This window comes from Syngnathoides biaculeatus, chromosome 23 (assembly GCF_019802595.1).
Source record: "Syngnathoides biaculeatus isolate LvHL_M chromosome 23, ASM1980259v1, whole genome shotgun sequence".
Classification (NCBI taxonomy): Eukaryota; Metazoa; Chordata; class Actinopteri; order Syngnathiformes; family Syngnathidae; genus Syngnathoides; species Syngnathoides biaculeatus.
This window is the reverse complement of record NC_084662.1, coordinates 4891540-4912222: the sequence shown is the minus strand read 5'-3', so window position 1 is coordinate 4912222 and position 20683 is coordinate 4891540. Positions and strand designations below refer to the sequence as shown.

The following is a 20683-nucleotide window of genomic DNA, read 5'->3' as shown; positions in this document are numbered from 1 at the left end:
TCAAAATGGTGTATTAGTATCATATGAGTTAACAGCTGAAGGCCCACGGAGATGCTTTTCTCATTCCAGCTGGGGACCTTCACAATGCTGACCCCAAGGCTGTGTTTCCGAAACTCGACTCAAACATTGACTTTCCAACACAGGGAAATAACATTCTACACCATAGATGTCATAATGGTGCTCCAGGAGCCAGATCCAGATGGCCACATTATTTTTGTGGCACGCGAAAGTCAACATTGCTAATTGCATTCCAATGTTAATGTAGATATTGCAAGTATTTTTGTCATCAATACTACTTTTAAAAGAACTACAGTAGTTAAGAACATGTTTTTATAGGCTGGTTATTTTAAAACTGGTTATTCATCAAATTTTTGTGTATGTCTAATTATATGAGGTGGTAATTCCTTCATATAGGTTCACAGTCATAACAGCCCTCCAAGGGAAATCATAACTACGCTGTGGCCCTTGACATAAATAGCTTTGACACCACTGCTCTAGACAATGTTTTTAACCCTCTGAGAGGAAGCGACTAGGCCCTTTCCCTCCCCACTTTAATGCCTCAGACTCACTGTTATGTTCATGCCATCTTAAACACCATAGTTTAAAGTCTCCCAACCAGTGAGGAAACAGGTACAACCCAGGCCAGAAGGGTCCTTTGAGGGACCTAAACACTGTTTTGCTGCCACAGACTGGACAATGTTCGAACACGCTGCACCTACAACATCACAGAATTTCAGGAGTACACAGAGACTGTTAGTGCCTACATCGGCAAGTGCATGGATGATATCCCCACCACTAAATCAATCTGTGCCCATGCCCGTCAGAAGGGATGACTGACTGGGAAGTTCTACTACTGAAAAGTCTGCAACACAGCTTTTAGGTCTAGGGATGAGTAGGGCCGAAGACAGTCAGGCTGATCTGTCCCATGGGATCAGGGAGGCCAAGAGGGAGTATTCCAGGAAGATCGCCTACTGCTTCAGTGACAGCAGTGACACCAGGAGTCTGTATTCAGACTATTACAGACTATAGACCCCCACCGGAGAACTGCAAAAGCTGCAACTGCATCAATGTTTGGTATGGTGCGCATCCTGTCCCAAAACTCTCCATGGCATAGTGATGGCAGGTCAGATAATCGAAACCTCTCTCCCCTTCCTGCAGAACATTTACAGTACCGGCCTCACTCGCAAAGCTAGGTGCGACCATCCGTCACACACTCTTCACTCTGCTCTCATCAGGCAGGAGACTGCGGAGTCAGTGGGCCAGGGCTAGCCGATCAAATATTATTCTTCAGGTTGTCAGGAATATGAACTCTGATCGCTCTGCCCCCTCTATCTCTTCTGTCCTGTGATGCTCCGTAAACATGTAGATGCACACACATACACACATCAGACTCGCGGTCACAGCAGCGGTCGCAGCAATGTCAGCGTATTTGCCTTGGTTCTCTGACTCTGACTAAGTTTCACACGTTTCTTGATCTTTGATATTTGCGCATTCAATTAATTACTTTTGTTGATTTAGCTTTTATATTGATGTTATTTATACCGTTTTTTGTAGCAGGGTTAGCGGCGGGGGCTCCTTGAGTGCCTGAATTTCAATCCTCTGTATGTGTTAAACATAATGAAGAATTGACAATAAACATACCTTGTACCTTGTAACTTGTACCTTGAAATTTACACAACACTTTTGCAGAACACAGTGGTTCCTCCCCATAATGTCAGGCAATATTGATCTTCACATTACAGTCACCGCAGCATGGTTAGGAGATAACAGACACCCCCCAAGACACACAAACGCCGACGCACACACACACAGACAGACACATGTGTCCCTATATGATAATTAATTCTGCATCAGTGTGCTTGTCATAGCATGACAGAATGTTAATTTCAATCTATTATAATAGGACGGCATCTGGTAAACTGTCAAACTGTGCATCCATCCATTGTGTCATATTATTTCTATTTGAATGTTACATGCCACGAGAATCAGATTGACATGATAAAATATTCTTGTCAAAGGTCAAATAACTGCATAGCATTATTTTAACTTTGTTTTTTTTTAAAAAAACTATAAATGTTACAAATCTCAATTTATACCTGTTTATTTTGTCTAGTAAGACTAATGGTAATGGGGAATTTATGTCTGTGTAACAGTTAGAATTAAATACTGTAGTTTACTGTCAGCATACTTTTTGCTGACTGATACACTATTTTGTTTCAGTTTCAGTGAGGAAATCAGAAAGTGTAATAACCTCTGCTGATCAAAGTAGAAATTAACATTCATTTTTTTCACCACTAAAATAAAATGTTTTATGAGTGGTGTAATTCATTCATTTTCCGAGCCGCTTATCCTCACAAGGGTTGCGAGAATGCTAGAGCCTGATACTCGGGATCACTGGGCAGGAGGTGGGATACACCCTGAACTGGTTGCCAGCCAATCGTGGGGGACATGGAGACATACAACTGTCACACTCACAATCACTCGTAGGGGCAATTTACAGTGTCCAATGAATGCATGTTTTTGTGATGTGAGTGGAAGCCTGAGTGCCTGGAGAAAACCTACGCAGGCATGGGGAGAATAAACAATTTCCACACAGGCGGGACCAGGATTTGAATCCTAGTCCTCAGCTCTGTGAGGCCAATGCTCTAACCAGTTGCATCACCGTGTCGCCAGTGGTGTAATTTCTTTCCTTAATTACAGATTTTTAAAAATGATTTACTTGCGCCAACGGTACCCAACTGTTTTCCAACAAAATACACTAAGGGTTCGACATTAGGCCTTTTTCAATGTCAACTGGCTACAATTCGCTGTCTAAAATTCAGCGTCCGTGCTACCAGGCAGGGTTACTTCAGGTCAGAACCAAACACCCAGCAAATTGCAGCTACGCTTTCTTAGTCACGTAACGTCACATTCTAAGAAAGCGTAACTGGATTGCCTGGCCGTTTGGTTCTAACCTGAATTGTTCCGGTTTAATTTCAGACAGTTGAATTGTAGCCAGTTGAATTGTTAACATGGAAAAGTTACACTGAAATACAACTATTGAAAATGTGATCACTTCACATTTTACATTAAAATCCTGTTTGCTGTGGCATTTCAAATTCAAATCCTGGTGGCACATAGAGTATTTACTTCCATAACTGGGCGCCAGTCAGTCACAGGGCACATATCACCACCATCACTGAGCAGGAATCGAGATATTGATATACTGATTTTGTCGATATTAAAAATTGCATTTGTGTTATATATCTGGTTAGGAAGTGCAACCTGGATCCCTTGAAGTGCTGAAGATTATTTGTGGCCCCTACCATTTGTTGCCCCTCTGCTGTAAAACTAATCCTAGGCAGTCTTACCTTACAAGCTATACCTTAAGAGTGTAGTTGTCTATGTGAACAACTGGCTCACACACCTACCTTTCAGATCGGAGGCTGTGGGTTCAAATCCACATCCTGGCCTGCCTGTGTTCTCCCTGTGGCTGTGTGAGTTTTCTCAGATACAAAATCTTCTCTTTGATATTCCCTTTTGATATTCTATATTGGGATGAAAGCGACAATGCGTTCACCCATGGGTGTCAATAAAAAGGTGTGTTGAGAATAATCTATTTTTAATGAGACATGTTGAAGGAAGCGGTGTCTCATAAGGATTAAATATCGCTAAATATAGCATCTAAGGAGTGACAAAGTTGCATTTCTAAAGAGTCAGGAACACTCACTGCCAATCAAGCTTATTCCAAATTTGAGTTCTAATGGGCTATTTTAATATGCTTTGTCAATAATTTCTTGTGAAATCAGCTCATATTAAATGTGAGAAAGAGACAGCACTATTTTTCTCTTTCTGTTCAATGACGAAAATAAATTATTTTGTTTTACTGTTCTGCTTTGAGTGTTGAGATACTTTTATGTCTGTGCTCTAAACTCTTATAGATTGACAACAGAATGCATCCATTTGAATTATTGTGTAATTCATTCTGGCACGGCGCATACAAAACCACAAAACGAAAACCACCGAGCACTCAGTACGGGATTCTCAAATTAAAATTGGTTTCATTACGTTAAAAGTTGTGATACTGAGCGCAGTGACAACATCCATCTATAGGTCGACACAAAATCCTTTCATGCTTCATAAGGTAGAGTGGCTAGTATTTCGACTCCTTAATAACTCCCCAAACCACTAATCACTCCATGTGCTGCACAGAACCTTGCATCACAACCTCTGCCGTCTGTGGAGGGATTGTTTGAAAAGGGGAATCAGACAATGTTGCAAAGCACCTTGAACTGCACCCCATTTAATATATACTAGGAAGTACTGAGCATCCAAACAGGGTTGGTGGGGCATCAACACTCACTCCCCAATACATTTTCCATGGGAAGAAGTGATGATCAGTTAACAAATTTGAGCAACACTCTCACTATATCTAAGTTATTAACTCAATGTTCTTTTTTTGGTGAGGTGCCTTATCAATTTATCCGGCTCTAGTACATAATTTGAAGGATTGGTCTAAAATTGTACTTTCTATAAAAGACTGGAATACACATTTCTCTCTAAATATGTCACCTTCATTTATGTATGGAAGAGCACAGGACTGAATGAGCTTAACACACACAGACACACACACACACACACACACACACACACACACACACACACACACACACACACACACACATATATATATATATATATTAGCAAAGTCTCCATTTATCATTGCCAGCAGTCCCATTACACATTACATACATGCTCTCATATTCTCAAAAGATTAAAAATATGCCTGTTGAGCTGACCATGATCATTATGCAAATTGCAAACCACTCATTCCCCTTTTACACTTTTTAGTAGCTAAAAACGAAAAAAAAGTTGGTGCTCTGATAATAGACAGTATATCCAGTGAACTTCCATTTTACCCAGAAAAAAAAAAATCACAGTTGCATTTTTCTTTTTAAGAGGAAAATCGGTCATTGTGTGGAAACGTACAGTGCCAAGTAAGTAATGCAGCTAAAAAAAAAAAAAAAAGTGAAAGCAGTTCATGTACTTAATGTTCTCCCTTATAGGAAAATTCAACTCTCACTCAAGTGTATACTTTCTGATGCACGCCACACTTTAGAACCAGTTCACACGCATACAGCAGGTTTGACATTAGTGATGGCCCTGGGCTACTACACTGTTATCTTGGGGTACCACCAACTACACGTATAGACAATGACCCGCCTGAGAAGAAGTAGAAATTTCTGCCACTGAAAATGTTTGCCTGCCAAAACTGATTCAAAGTATATTTTCCATTATTGACTGAAATACCTTTTAGCACAGAGACAGAATTTGGTAATGACACAATGATAATCCGTGACAGTCGCCTGCCCGAAGGGATAAACACCCACGAATTAGCCTCAAATCGGTAGCCACTGCTAATGACGCAAATAGCATTAGCCTTACAGCAACTGCAGCCAGACCATGGAATGGCGGCGAGGAAAAATAGCAACGCCACAAAATAAAGCTTCATTGGCTGATTATTGTCCAAAAATGTGTGGACAACAACTGTATGCTAACGAGAACGTTATTCATCATTAAATTAAAACAATGTGCGGCAAAACATCGTGACACTTTACCGCAGTTTTTATCACTTCATGTAATATGGAATATTTAAATCATTTGTTTTCGCATGAAAGTCAAAATCATTAAAAAGTATAGGGATCAGTGCCTTTGTATATTACGGCTATTTAATATTGTACATTATTTATTTAATTCAAGGATAGCCCATGGGATGCCTATCTCATTTTCAAGGGGGTTCTCTTTTTAACACAGACATACTGTATAATAACTAATGTAAAGAATAAAGGTAAATTAAACTCCCACTACAGGTACTAAGCATACAGACGCTCCTCTAAGACGGGCCTCCCACCAACCTACCTATATTTCATGATATATATGTATTGGTAGAAATTTATTAACACATAATATACAGTACATAGTCTACAGAACATCAAGCCACAACATTTTAATAAGTTTGTAACTTGTTTATTATTTGAAGCGTTATTGCAATACCTTAATTTTAGTGAAGCTAGCACATGGCCACAAATGCAATATGCTATTTTTTTAAAGGGGCTTGAATACTTGAATATAAAGACCTTCCATACGAAATAATAACTAAAACTTAAACATATGGTATCATGAATGTAGGGGGCCAGTACAGTTCAAGCAGGGCCACCACCAAAAAAAGCTTAATGTCGGACGCTGTACAGGTTTGCAAAGAGATTTTTTTCAGACAGCACAACTGGGAGGTAGCACAAATGCTGACAAATCCTGATTTTCATGCAGGGGCAAGACTCATTTTATATTTTTGCCAGTCTGGGTGACCGGTCTCCCCCAGGCTGAGCAAAGCAAGGGTGTGTCCTTTGACATGAGCCTAGAGGATTGTACATTTGGTGGCTGAAAGACGATCTGATTTTAGGCCTGCTGAGCAGAGGTGGGGAGTAACGCATTACATTTACTTTGTTACTCCAGTAACATTTTCGAGAAACTATACTTTACAGAGTACTTTAATGTACCGTACTATTTACTTTCAAGGCCCTTTTTTTTAACTTTTGCGTATTTATGTGAAGAAGGATCCATACTTTTACTCTGTTAGAATGATTGATATGCTGTTTGGTACTTTTATTATTATAATTTGGGCACGTGCACGTTTTTTTTGGACTTCATCTTTGACTTTGACAAAGGGTGGCCATTGAGCCAATCAAACAAGATCACTAATGTCATTTGACTCCAATTCACCAAACGACACAAAACCACATGCCTTTGCGAGCACATCAAAATTACATTAGCTCTATCCTTCGGTGTTCCACAATCACTGAGTCTGGTCGGCAAACAGCTTCTCCATGAAGTCATTTAAGTGAATAAAGAAAATAATGTTTCTGGAAGCTGACACGTTGGTACAATTGTAGAGCAATGGTCTCACAGTTCTGATGACGAAGGTTCAATCCCAGTCCTAACTGCATGACTGACTCATAACTGAGTTTGCATGTTCTCCTCCTGCCTTCAAAGGTTTTCTCTGGGCACTCCGGTTTCCTCCCACATCACAAAAACATGCATTAATTGGACACCCTAAATTCCCCTGAGGTGTGATCGTGAGTGCGACTGTTGTTTGTCTCTCTGTTTTTTGTTGATTATTAATATTGTCTATTATATGTGGCCTGCTTGTTCTGGTAGGAAAGCGGAGAAGGAGACTTGGTGGTGGAACCCCAAAATACAGGAAGTTATCCAAGAAAAGAGACTAGCAAAGGAGAAGTGGGACAGGGAGAGGACTGAGGAAGGAATACATTGAGATGCATCGTAGGGCAAAGGTAGAGGTGGCGAAGGCTAAACAAGTGGCATATGACGACATGTACTCCAGGTTGGATACGAAAGAAAGAGAAAAGGATCTCTACAGGTTGGCCAGACAGAGGGATAGAGATGGGAAGGATGTGCAGCAAGTAAAGGTGATTAAGGATAGCATTGAAAATATGTTGACTGGTGCCAGTAGTGTGCTAAGTAAATGGAAAGAGTACTTTGAGAAGGGAATGAATGAAGAAAATGGGAGAGAAGGTTGAGTAGGAGAGGCAAGTATGAATGAGCGCTAAGTGGCAATGATTGGTAAGGGAGAAGTTAAAAAGGCACTGAAAAGAATGAAAAATGGAAAGACAGTTGGACCCGATGACACACCAGTGGAAGTATGGAAGCAATTTGGTGAGGTGGCTGTGGAGTTTTTGAACAACTTATTCAATAGAATACTAGCGGGAGAGAGGATGCCAGAAGAATGGAGGAAAAGTGTGCTTGTCCCATTTTTAAGAACAAAGGTGATGTTCACAACTGTGGAAACTCCAGAGGAATAAAGATGATGAGCCACACAATGACGTTATGGGAAAGAGTAGTGGAGGCTAGACTTAGGATGGAATTAAGTATCTGCGAGCAACTGCATGGTTTCATGCCTAGAAAGAGTACCACAGATAGATTATTTGCCTTGAGGATGCTCATGGAAAAGTAGAGAGAAGGTCAGAAGGAGCTACATTGTATCTTTGTAGACCTAGAGAAAGCCCATGAACAGAGTACCAAGAGGTGAACTGCATGCGCAAGTCTGGTGTGGGGGAGAACTATGTGAGAATAGTACAGGACATTTGCGAGGGCAGCAGAACAGCAGTGAGATTGGGACCGGCCTACAGATTGCACTGGTTTGTGCCCCCATAGGGCTAAATGCAGAGGGTTGCGTCAGGAAGGGCATCCGGCGTAAAAACTGTGCCAAACAAATATGAGCGTTCATCTAAAGAATCCCATACCGGATCGGTCATGGCCCGGGTTAACAACGCCCGCCCCCGGCACTGCTAACCTGCAGGGCGTCGGTGGAAATTCAGCTACTGTGGGTCGAAGACAAAGAAGAGGAGGAAACCGGATCCAGCATGAACAGAAAAAGAGGAATGCACAGAGCCTACAACTGAGTGTAGGGACTTTGAATGTTGGGACTATGACAGGAAAAGCTCAGGAGTTGGTTGACATGATGATTAGGAGAAAGGTTGCTATTCTGTGCATCCAAGAGAGCAGGTGGAAAGGTAGTAAGGCTAGAAGTTTGGGAGCAGGGTTTAAATTATTCTACCACGGAGTAGATGGGAAGAGAAATGGAGTAGGGGTTATTTTAAAGGAAGAGCTGGCTAAGAATGTCTTGGAGGTGAAAAGAGTATCAGATCGAGTGATGAGACTAAAATTTGAAATTGAGGGTGTTATGTATAATGTGGTTAGCGGCTATGCACCACAGGTAGGATGTGACCTAGAGTTGAAAGAGAAATTCTGGAAGGAACTAGATGAAGTAGTTCTGAGCATCCCAGGCAGCGAGAGAGTTGTGATTGGTGCAGATTGTAATGGACATATTGGTAAAGGAAAGAGGGGTGATGAAGAAGTGATGGGTAAGTACGGCATCCAGGAAAGGAACTTTGAGGGACAGATGGCGGTGGACTTTGCAAAAAGGATGGAGATGGCTGTAGTGAACACTTATTTCCAGAAGAGGGAGGAACATATAGTGACCTACAAGAGCGGAGGTAGAACCACGCAGGTAGATTATATTTTGTGCAGACAATGTAATCTGAAGGAGGTTACTGGCTGTAAAGTAGTGGTAGGGGAGAGTGTAGCTCGACAGCATAGGATGGTAGTGTGTAGGATGACTCTGGTGGTGGGTAGGAAGATTAAGAAGACAAAGGTAGAGCAGAGAACCATGTGGTGGAAGCTGAGAAAGGAAGAATGTTGTGCGGCCTTCCGGAAAGAGGTGAGACAGGCTCTCGATGGACAACCGAAGCTCCCAGAAGACTGGACGACGACAGCCATGGTGATCAGAGAGACAGGCAGGAGAGTACTTGGTGTGTCATCTGGTAGGAAAGGGGAGAAGGAGACTTGGTGGTGGAACCCCAAAATACAGGGAGTCATACAAGGAAAGAGATTAGCGAAGAAGAAGTGGGATACTGAGAGGACTGAGGAGAGGCGAAAGGAGTACATCGAGATGTGACGTAGGGCAAAGGTAGAGGTGGCAAAGGCTAAACAAGAGGCATATGAAGACATGTACACCAGGTTGGACACGAAAGAAGGAGAAAAGGATCTCTACAGGTTGGCCAGACAGAGGGATAGAGATGGGATGGATGTGCAGAAGGTTAGGGTGATTAAGGATAGAGATGGAAATGTGTTGACTGGTGCCGGTAGTGTGCTAAATAGATGGAAAGAATACTTTGAGAAGTTGATGAATGAAGAAAATGAGAGAGAAGGAAGAGTTGAAGAGGCAAGAGTGAAGGACCAGGAAGTGGAAATGATTACTATGGGGGAAGTCAGAAAGGCACTACAAAGGATGAAAAATGGAAAGGCAGTTGGTCCTGATGACATACCAGTAGAGGTATGGAAGCAATTTGGAGAGATGGCTGTGGAGTTTTTGACCAACTTATTCAACAGAATACTAGCGGGCGAAAAGATGCCTGAAGAATGGAGGAAAAGTGTTCTAGTTCCCATTTTTAAGAACAAAGGGGATGTTCAGAGCTGTGGGAACTACCGAGGAATAAAGTTGATGAGCCACACAATGAAGTTATGGGAAAGAGTAGTGGAAGCTAGACTCAGGACAGAAGTATCTGCGAGCAACAGTATGGTTTCATGCCTAGAAAGAGTACCACAGATGCATTATTTGCCTTGAGGATGCTCGTGGAAAAGTACAGAGAAGGTCAGAAGGAGCTACATTGTGTCTTTGTGGATCTAGAGAAAGCCTATGACAGAGTACCAAGAGAGGAACTGTGGTACTGCATGCGTAAGTCTGGTGTGGCAGAGAAGTATGTTAAAATAGTACAGGACATGTATGATGGCAGCAGAACAATGGTGAGGTGTGCCTTAGGTGTGACAGAGGAATTTAAGGTGGAGGTGGGACTGCATCAGGGATCAGCTCTGAGCCCCTTCCTGTTTGCAGTGGTAATGGATAGGCTGACAGATGAGGTTAGACTGGAATCCCCTTGGACCATGATGTTCGCGGATGATATTGTGATATGCAGTGAAAGCAGGGAGCATGCAGAGAACAATTAGAAAGATGGAGACATGCACTGGAAAGGATGAGGAATGAAGATTAGCCGAAGTAAAACTGAGTATATGTGCGTGAATGAGAAAAGTGGAGGGGGAAGAGTGAGGCTACAGGGAGAAGAGATAGCGAGGGTGGACGACTTCAAATACTTGGGGTCAACAATACAGAGCAATGGAGAGTGTGGTCAGGAAGTGAAGAAACGGGTCCAAGCAGGTTGGAACAGCTGGCGAAAGGTGTCTGGTGTGTTATGTGACAGAAGAGTCTCTGCTAGGACGAAGGGCAAAGTTTACAAAACAGTGGTGAGGCCGGCCATGATGTACGGATTAGAGACGGTGCCACTGAAGAAACAACAGGAAGCAGAACTGGAGGTGGCAGAAATGAAGATGTTGAGGTTCTCGCTCGGAGTGACCAGGTTGGATAGGATTAGAAATGAGCTCATTAGAGGGACAGCCAAAGCTGGATGTTTTGGAGACAAGATTCGAGAGAGCAGACTTTGATGGTTTGGACATGTTCAGAGGCGAGAGAGTGAGTATATTGGTAGAAGGATGCTGAGGATGGAGCTCCCAGGCAAAAGAGCGAGAGGAAGACCAAAGAGAAGGTTTATGGATGTGGTGAGGGAAGACATGAGGGCAGTTGGGGTTAGAGAGGAACATGCAGAAGACAGGCTAAGATGGCAAAAGATGACACGCTGTGGCGACCCCTAACGGGACAAGCCGAAATGAAAAGAAGATTCAATACAAATTCCAATATTTAAATCAATGACCCCTGATTTTACACAAACTTGCATTCATTAACTATGATTACCATTGAATGTACATGGAAGTGATTGCGGTCACACTTAACCTCCGTAAACCTCTGCAACAGACGATTTTTTCTCAAAAGAGCCAATTTGGCATTATAAATACTTTTTGGTAATTTGAGATTGAGACGAATAATTCTTACCTGAAATGAAGTGATCGCTACACAGGCGTGTGTGTATTTTGGTTGGGCACCATCCATCATGTTTTATTGCCGAAATCCTTCAATATTTTCTCGTCTTTTCAGATGGTATTCCATTGAATGATCTCTTTGAATTTCTGTTTCGTCTGTTGTGACAACCAACAGCACAAAAGGTCCCGAGTATTGTAAATATTCTCCTCCGGTTCAATGTCTCCCACAATGTCGAGCAGCTCTCTTTGACCGGCAACATGGCGCCGTGAAAATTGTGAAGTCACGTGCACGAGCTCTATTACAGTATATTACAACATCTGTAGTGAAATTATAGTGGTTGGTAGAAAAGCTACTTATTAACACATCTAAATCCAGACACTGGTCAACTCGATTGACAAATTAATTTTCATGCACATTGAAATGTCAAGATTTGTTTTAATCGCAAGTATGATAAACTGACATATATGCTATAGTGTACACTAAACACATTACACAAACACTATAATTAAAGCGACCCTCAAAACAAAACAAATTTGTGAGAATATAGGTACATACTCCCTAACTGTAAAGTTTAACTGCACGAACGATTGATTACATAGTAACTGTTTTGAAAGAAGCGAAAATAAAATAAATAAAATATAAACATTGACTCTCACAGCACGTTTAAAGACTGTTTAGCATGTCTGCCTCACATTTCTTAGGACCTGGGATCAAATCTGCTCACACCTCCGTAAAGTTTGCAAGTTCTCCCCCTGCCTGAGTGAGTACTCTGGGTTCCTCCCACATCCCCTAAACATGGATGGTAGGTTGATTAATGACTTTCAATCGTGCGTAGGTGTGAATGTGAATGGTTGTTTGTTTATATGCGCCTTGTGGTTGGCTGGCGACTGGTTCAGGTTGTAACCTGCCTCTCGCCTAAAGATAGGTGCTGGGATGGTCTCCAGCGAGAATAAGTGTTACGGGATGGATAGATGAATGGATAGATGACTTCACTCACATATGGTATGAGGTATGTTAAAAGACTGCCCACAAGTCTTTGTATTGTAATGTTGGACATTCAACACTCATAAATAACTTGTATGACCACAATATTTAAAGGGCCACTGACACCTAAAACATAAAATTTAGTATGCTTTTAACCCAAAATAGTAATCTGGAATGGACCCATCTTTTTTTCAGTGCAGGTCAGAATCTTGCTGTATATTGTTTTTTTTTTCATCTCCCCCCAGGGAATGTCTTTCTAGGATTTCGTGTTGAGGAAGAACCAGGAAGTGATATTTTTTGTAGTTGCAGGGTCGGGTGTTAATATTGGTTTATACCTATTGTACCGGCGAGAGAAAAAATAATAGTTTGGGGTGACTATTTTGTCTCAGTTTATAGCATATGTTACATGATAATTTAGAATAAATCCCCTTGGTCAAACCAGCAAAATATAACAAAGCACTTGTATTGTTTTTTTAAAGACAATTTAATCACACACAATACAATACAACATAAAACAATAACAAAATAGAAGTACAAAAAGAGTTTAATAGTGTTTAACAAGAGCTAACTGGCTAACTAGACGTATACCAAATTCTAAAAACTTCTCCAAAAGGAACAATAATAAAAAGCTCCGTCCACGTCCAACGACATAATCCTTCTCTCAGAATGTAACAAAAGATCCATGTCATAATAACTTCATAAAGTACGTAAGTCAGGGGTGCTAAATGTGTCCATCTGCGCGGGCTGGCATTGTTGTCGTTCGCCAGTGGCCGGCGTTGTTATCGTTCCCCAGCATTAGAGAGAGTTGCAGATCCAATCGCAGAGTTGGATCGGGCAGGGAGGTGCTCTGGCCGCGTGCGGGGCTACCGGTTTCTGGGCACCTCTGAAGTAGTTACTTCGCCCGGCATGGGTCCTCCTGAGTATGCTACATCCACAAGTCTTGTAAAAGAGTTAGGAAATCGAACAATTATAGGCCTGTCATTTTGAAGATTTCATCAGGTTCCTCATCCTCTGTCGGGGAGGCTGTTGTTAGTAAGAAGTGATCCGCGTATCATCTAAATATGGCTCGGGGTAATATGGCCTGATTGTGAGATGTTCTCTTTGAAAACAGCTTCCGAGTCAGAAGGGGTGTCGGAAAAATCCCCAAATCTCTGTTGTTCATCTACCATAGCAGGTCTTCTAATGGCAACTGTCCCAGTGTGACATCTGTAAATGACGTTGCAGGCAATATCCCCACCACTGGGATGTTAAGTAAGACTTCAGAAACTCTGCGCAATAATGACATCATATACATCCATATAGACATTGAAGTGAATAATATTGTATGTAGTTTTCGTAACAGTATCTATTTCAAAATGTAAATTCTGGTGTCAGTGTCAATTTAAACAATCTGGGCTTTGCTGATGAAATACATTCTTGGTGTCTTGTGGCCACCTCATTGCTTCGCCCCTGTGGTCATGTAGGTTGCATGACAAAGTAAGTGACTTATTGAGTGACCTAAATTGTGTATTTTTTTCGTTAGTTATGATAGAAACATATAAACAATGTCGGGTGAAAGCATTTGACATGTCAGTCGTCACTTTCAAAACAGCCAGAAGGACACATCCTGAGTTAATTATTCTTGAAGTCCTCACAACCACAACTGAATCACACAACTATGCTGAGTAAATCCAACAAATGTGTCCCTGAGCGCTAACAAAAATAAATAAATTAATTAAAAATTCTACCATCACAGTAAACATATTGCTGTTGCTGCAGGCTAACTCATTAACACAAAAGCAAAAGCTGTTTTCAGTAAACTAGGCCAAATTCAACATGTTCTGAATAGCTAGCTCTTGCTGCAATTTGACATACCGATCCATCTATCCACTTATCCTCATGAGGGTTACAGGATCACTGGATCCTATGACAGCTATCATTGAACAAGAGGCAGGGTACACCCTGAACTGGTTGCCAGCCAATCACGGGGCACATAGAGACAGACAACAGTCGCACTCATCATCAAACCCAGGGGAATTTAGAGTCTCCAATGAATGCATGTTTTTGGGATGTGTGAGGAAACCACAGTGCATGGAGAAAACCCGTGCAGGCATGGGTTTAACATGAAAACTCCACAAAGGTGGGGCCAGGATTCGAACTCTGGTCCTCAGAACTGTGAAGCCAATGTTCAAACCAATTGCTCCACTGTATCACCTTCTCATAATTGGAAAATAAGAATTGTATGCATGGAGTATGGAGGGAAGTCTCAGGGTGGGGGTTCCACACTAGCAGATTGGGCCTTCCAGCGAGGAAAAAGAAAGTCCGTATCAATTTCAGTTGTCAACCATGATGTGACATTGATACAGTGATAGGAGGAGTGTATGTCAGTCTGGGGCTCCAGGGAGGAGGGTGGACATCTGCTGTCTCTAAGGTCCTGTCACATAAAATTATTGACTTAATCAAGTGCTCTCCATCTCTTTGTCTGTCTCCTATTGCTTTGCCTCTTCTCTCCTTTTCATTCGCTATATGTTGTTCTCATTTCAACCCCAGTGTTTTTATTCCCAGTAAATTACAAACCATTTTTCCTCTTGGCACGTTTCTTCTTTCTGTACTAGAACTAAAGTGAAATCTCAACGGATCCTTCATTCTTAATGGCATATGGGAAGCACTGCAAGCTTTACATGAGCTGTCATAGAAGATGACTGAGTGGAGCTGAACGTTGAAGAGACATGCTTTGAATAGATTGTTAAATAAAATAATACTATTATTAGCGGATGATTCATTTTCCAATAATAACCAATACCGATGCCCAAAGTACAGTTCGGAATCCCATGATATGCATAGTGTTGCTGTTTAATGTCAACATGAACTATTTCATTACATTGTTTTATTTTTAATTGTCAATCATCACCTAAGAACTTGCTATACGGTGGAGATATATGGATAGAAAGAACAGAATGAGCTCCTGTACCATTGCATCTGCTCAAATCATTCCTAGGAATCAAATTTCATCTGAAAATGGGGGAGAGCCTGGTTACAGCCTGGACTGGTCAGCAGTTAATCACAGGGTACAAATACACAAGTGTTCATAACTATAATGTAACAACTCCTAAATAGAAAATCAAAAGCAGTAACAAGTAACATGGGTGAGAAGCTCGGTCATCCAGGAGGGGCTCAGTGTCGACCTGCTGCTCCTCTGCATTGAGAGGAGCCAGATGAGGTGGCTGCGGCATCTGATCTGGATGCCTCCTGGAACCCTCCCTGGTGAGGGGTTCCAGACAAGAGACTCCAGGGACAACCCAGGGCACACTGGAGAGACTATGTCTCTTGCCTGGCTTAAGAACGCCTTGGGATCCCTCTGGAAGAGCTGGAAGAAGTAACTGGGGAAAGGGGAGTCTGGGTATCCCCGCTTAAACTACTTCCCCTGAAACCTGACCCAGAAAATCCGTCGACAATGGATGGATGGATGAATGGAAGCAGTATCAAGAATCCTGTTTTTACATTATCGGTTCACCCCCTCAATCTATCATTACATCAACATAAATAAAATGACATACACTCCCATACTCACCCATTGCAAAGAATGGAATCCCCAGGAGTGTGGAATTGAATTTCCCATCTGATATGAAAAAGATCCCTGTAGCTGTCACGTTGGCAATGCAGATGGTCAACACCCCAAGGAGGCCCAGGAAGGGTTTCCCCCTCAAACAGTCCCGCATGGAGCTGGATATGGTTGCAGCCATAAGCACCAGGACAAGGCTAACCAACACCTCCCCTTTGGCTAGCACGCCTGTCTGATGGAAGTCTCGCCACAAGCTAAAGGATGTGAGGGAGTGGATGTGGAGTTGGTCTGGTCCATGAGGTGTTTCAGCAGTAGATAGTCGATTGACCAGGGCACAGAACTCATTCTCCCAGCGCTCTGCAATGGCATCCTGCACCACAGGTCCATTGTTGCGGAGGTAGTACGTGATCTGCACAGCACGGGCAAACTTAACCTGTTGGTCCCGGCTGTTGGGTGAGAAGGACACGCCTCCTAGCTGATGACCGATGAAGGACACTCGACCATCCTGCAAGCAGTATGAAGGACATAGGAGTTAGCATTCACCACATGACTGATTCACATTTGAGTGTTTTTTTGAACAGCAAAAGATGAGTGTGTTATAAAATCTCAAATTTCTCTAGTGCCGATTTACTAACTCATTAAAGATGTGTATGGAAAATGGAGATGTAATGCAATACTATTTGATTGCACAACCAAGCAAGTGCATGGAGCCATTACAATTGTACTCCTTCCAGGGCAAGTTCATTTAGGTGTTGGGAAACAATACAGAAGTGCATGCTTTGAGAGTATGTGATAATGTCAGCAAGTTTGACCACAGATGTATATGATGCTAACTAGAACGTTGTACCTTGTTGAATTCTACCAACCAGTATTACTGCGCAGCAGATAAAGGGCCAATCTAAAAATCCATACATTCAGTATCTGAGCCGTTTATACTCACAACGGTCGTGGGATTGCTGGAGCCTACATCAGCTAACTTCAGGGAGGAAGCAGGGTACACCCTGAACTAGTCACCGGCCAATCGCAGGGCACAGAAAACAACTAGTCGCACTCACAATCACACCGAGAGGGCAATTTTGAGTCCCCAATTAATGCATGTTTTTGGGACATGGGAGGAAACCGGAGTGCCCGGAGAAAACCCACAGAGGCACAGACGTGATAGAAAATGCAAACTCCTCACAGGTGAACCTCGGTCCTCAGAACTGTGAGGCAGACACTTTTGTAATCAATCACCGTTTCACCAAACCACCCCAACAAACATCAAATTATTGGGAAACTATTTTGGTAATTGATTAATAGTTTATTATTATTATTGTTGCGATCAAAATTGTCCAAATTATTGGACTTTCACGTTCTTAATTTTTCCATAGTCCTCCTTGAAAGCAGACTGATCTTTGTATACATTTTCTTTTACTTTAGAAACTAATGATCAATATTCTTCCTATTTTCTGACCTTTTATTGGCAATACCGTAATTGAATAATAACCAATTAATTTAGGGATATCACTATAAAATCTTTTTATAATCAATTATCCTGCAGTTTGAAAAAAATGGAACCAGCAGCGACGGACGGGTGGGATGGAGTCTGCTCACGTGGAACGTCGGGTGGACCTTCATCGACCTGGGGAGCTTCAGGGATACGGTGACGGGGTTGATGATTTTACTGACGGGGAACAGACCTACAAACCTGGGGGCCAGCTTGTGGGACTCAGTCCGCAGCGGAAGGTCCCTGGTGGACAGCCACACTCGCTGTCCTAAATTGAGCATCGGCGCGCCTCTCCTCTTGCGGTCCGCTGCAGACTTATAGGCGCTGCCAATGCCCAGCAGCTTCCTGCGTGCTGCCTCCCAGGTCCGCTTACAACGACGTACCACCACCAGTGCGGATGGCACCGCGGAGTCCATGGGCACCGAAGGGAACAGAGAGGGGCGGTAGCCATGCACAACGTGGAACAGACCCATAACTGTGGAGCAGGAGGGTAGTGAGTTGTGTGCATATTCTACCCACCTAAGGTGCTGGCTCCACGTGCTATGGTCCCAGGATGCTAAACAGTGAAGACCGGTCTTCAGATCTTGGTTGACCCTCGTTGTCTGGCCATTGGACTCTGGGTGATGGCCTGATGTCAGACTTGCCGAAGTGCCAATGAGCAGAACTCCTTCCAGAAACACGAGATTCACGGCGGTCCTCTGTCCGACACGATGTCCACCGGAAGCCCGTGGTATCGAAAGACCTCGTCCAGCAGCAACTGGGCCGTCCCCCTCCTGGATCCACACCAGATGGTAGGCAACCGCAGGTCCAACTCGGTGAAGATCCGAGCTCCCTGCAGCTGTTCGAACGCCATCACAATCAGAGGCAAGGGATACCTGTTCTTGATGGTGATGTCGTTCAGTCCCCAGTAGTCGATGCAGAGTCGTAACGAAGTGTCCTTCTTCTTCACAAAGAAGAACCCTGCACCAGCTGGCGAGGACGACGGGCGGATGAAGCCGGCTGCCAGCGACTCTTGACGTAACTACTCATGGGCTGGTGTTCTGGTCCAGTTAAGGAAAAGAACCTCCCTCACGGAGGTGAGGTGCCGGGAGGAAGTTCGATGGCGCAATCATATAAGCAGTGCGGCGATTTTGCTTTATTCTCCGAAAAAACCTCCTTCAGATCATGATAACAAGCAGGTACCGCAGCTAATTCTGGAGTGGTACCTAGCTCCTCCACTTCTACAGGCGCGACTAGTATACCCCCATCCTCCCAGGCAATGCAGCACCGCTTATGGCAGTCCTCACCCCACACCTTAATCTGGCTCGTAGTCCAATCAATATGTGAATTATGCTCCTTGAGTCACAGGCTTCCCAAGATGATATCACTACTCCTGGAATTAAAAACATAGAAACTGATACACTCTATGTGGGCATCCGGAAAAGTCATTCGTAATGTCTGATTACACAGCGTCACACGGCAGAGAAACTTTTTGTTGGTGGCGTATGCATTGTGGAACCGCTGAGTCGAAAAAGTCACCACGCTCAACGCCTCAACCACTCGGGGGTTGATTAAATAAGCATCCGACCCTGAGTCGATAAATGCCAATACAGTACATGAATGGCCCTCCGTGCCGAGAGTGAGTTGAAGGAGTGAACGAGTTGATTCCGCCGCGGTATACCGGACACTCACCGAAGTGGAAATCCTGAGGCTGGTGCACTTCGGTCAGACCAGGCACTGGGTGATTAAATGTCGCAAACATCCACAGTAAAAACAACGCCCCTCTCGCCAACGACGCAGGCGTTCCTCCGCTGGACCGCCGAGGGTCTCCACTTGCATGGGTTCCGTCGAGGAAGTAGGTGACAAGGAAACAGTCGGAACGGGTGCCCCCTTTTCCTCTTCGGCCAACGCGTCCATCTGTCCCTGGACGACGAGCCTTTGGTCGACCTTGAGTGCCAACACGAGGGCGTCCAATGAGGGGGGGAGGTCCACGGCGATGAGGAGGTCGCGGATCTGCGGAGAGAGCCCCTGGAAGATGGCGTCGTGGAGGGCCTGGATCCGAAACTCAATGGTGTAATCTGAGACGCGATGCCGGCCCTGGCGTAAGGTCATGAGCGACGCAGCTGCCCTGCGTTCCGGCGCCCCGTACTGGAATACCTGCGAAAGGGCGCACACGAAGGCTGTCCAGGAGCGACGCGTTTCTGGACGTTTCGGCTCCATTCTGCCGTTCCCCACGCCTCCGCCCTGCCCGTCAAGTGCGAAATGACGAAGGTGATCCAGGAACGGTCTGTTGGGAAGGCGGAAGGCAGCAATTCGAAATGGAGGTCGCATTGTGCAAGGAAGGGCTTGACGTTCCCCGAGTCGGCCGAGAAACGTTCTGGTCGGGAGAGAGGTGTAATGCAGGTGTGTGGAACCTCCGCAGCGGGCGGCGCAGGTGATATGAGCTGAACCGTAGTGGCAGCCGGAATGGCCACCGTCGGCATGGCAGCCACGCTAGCTTGGGAGACTAGCACAAATCTCCTGGAGCTTCTGATTCGTCACTTGGAGAGCAGCCTCCTGGTCGACCAGGCGTCTGCCCTGGAGTTGCAGCGGCCGGTGGATGGCCTCAGAGTCCATGTTTTGGCCAGATCGTTCTGTCACGAGGGATGCTCGAGGGCAGACCCAAATATACGACTCAAGAGGCAAGCAGGCAGTACAGAGGAGATCTTTATTTGTGCTGAGGTCGACGACCAGCAGGTAAGTCCAAGAGAGCATAAGTACTAGTAGTGGCAGGCTTACAAGGGTGGTCAGGGGACAGGCGAGGGTCGGTACACGGGAGATCGATCAAAGAAGGCAGAAGTGTCAAAGGAGTCAGGTTTACAGGGTCGGTCGGAGAACAGGTGGAGGTCGGTACACAAGGGGTCATGATCAGAGATACGGGAGTGCTGGAACAGGGGCATGAGATGCGACAATCTGGCAGAGGATATTGTATGAGGCGCAGGTGTCCGCCTCCCAATCAGCTGGCCACGCCCAGCCAGGACATGACAGGAAGCTACCACAATGTGCTGTTACATAGTAAACTTTGTATAAATCATATAGCATGAAGAATAATTAAGATAAAGAAAGACAGTCACAGCACTGTAAGGCATGGTGAAGAGACAGTGGAGATAAAAAGATGTGCCTGCAACCCTAGAGAGCATAAATGGTGCATAAAATCGATGGATGGATA

The 20683-nt window shown here is 44.0% G+C and overlaps 1 protein-coding gene across 1 annotated transcript in view; it reads right to left on the bottom strand.

The window, feature by feature from the left end:
- The window catches only part of ptchd4 (patched domain containing 4), a 39956-nt gene that overhangs the window by 5589 nt on the left and 13684 nt on the right, over nt 1–20683 (bottom strand). Inside the window, exon 2 of the mRNA XM_061812398.1 lies at nt 16020–16515. Coding sequence (XP_061668382.1) covers nt 16020–16515 — 496 coding nt within the window. The remainder of the gene's footprint in view (nt 1–16019; nt 16516–20683) is intronic.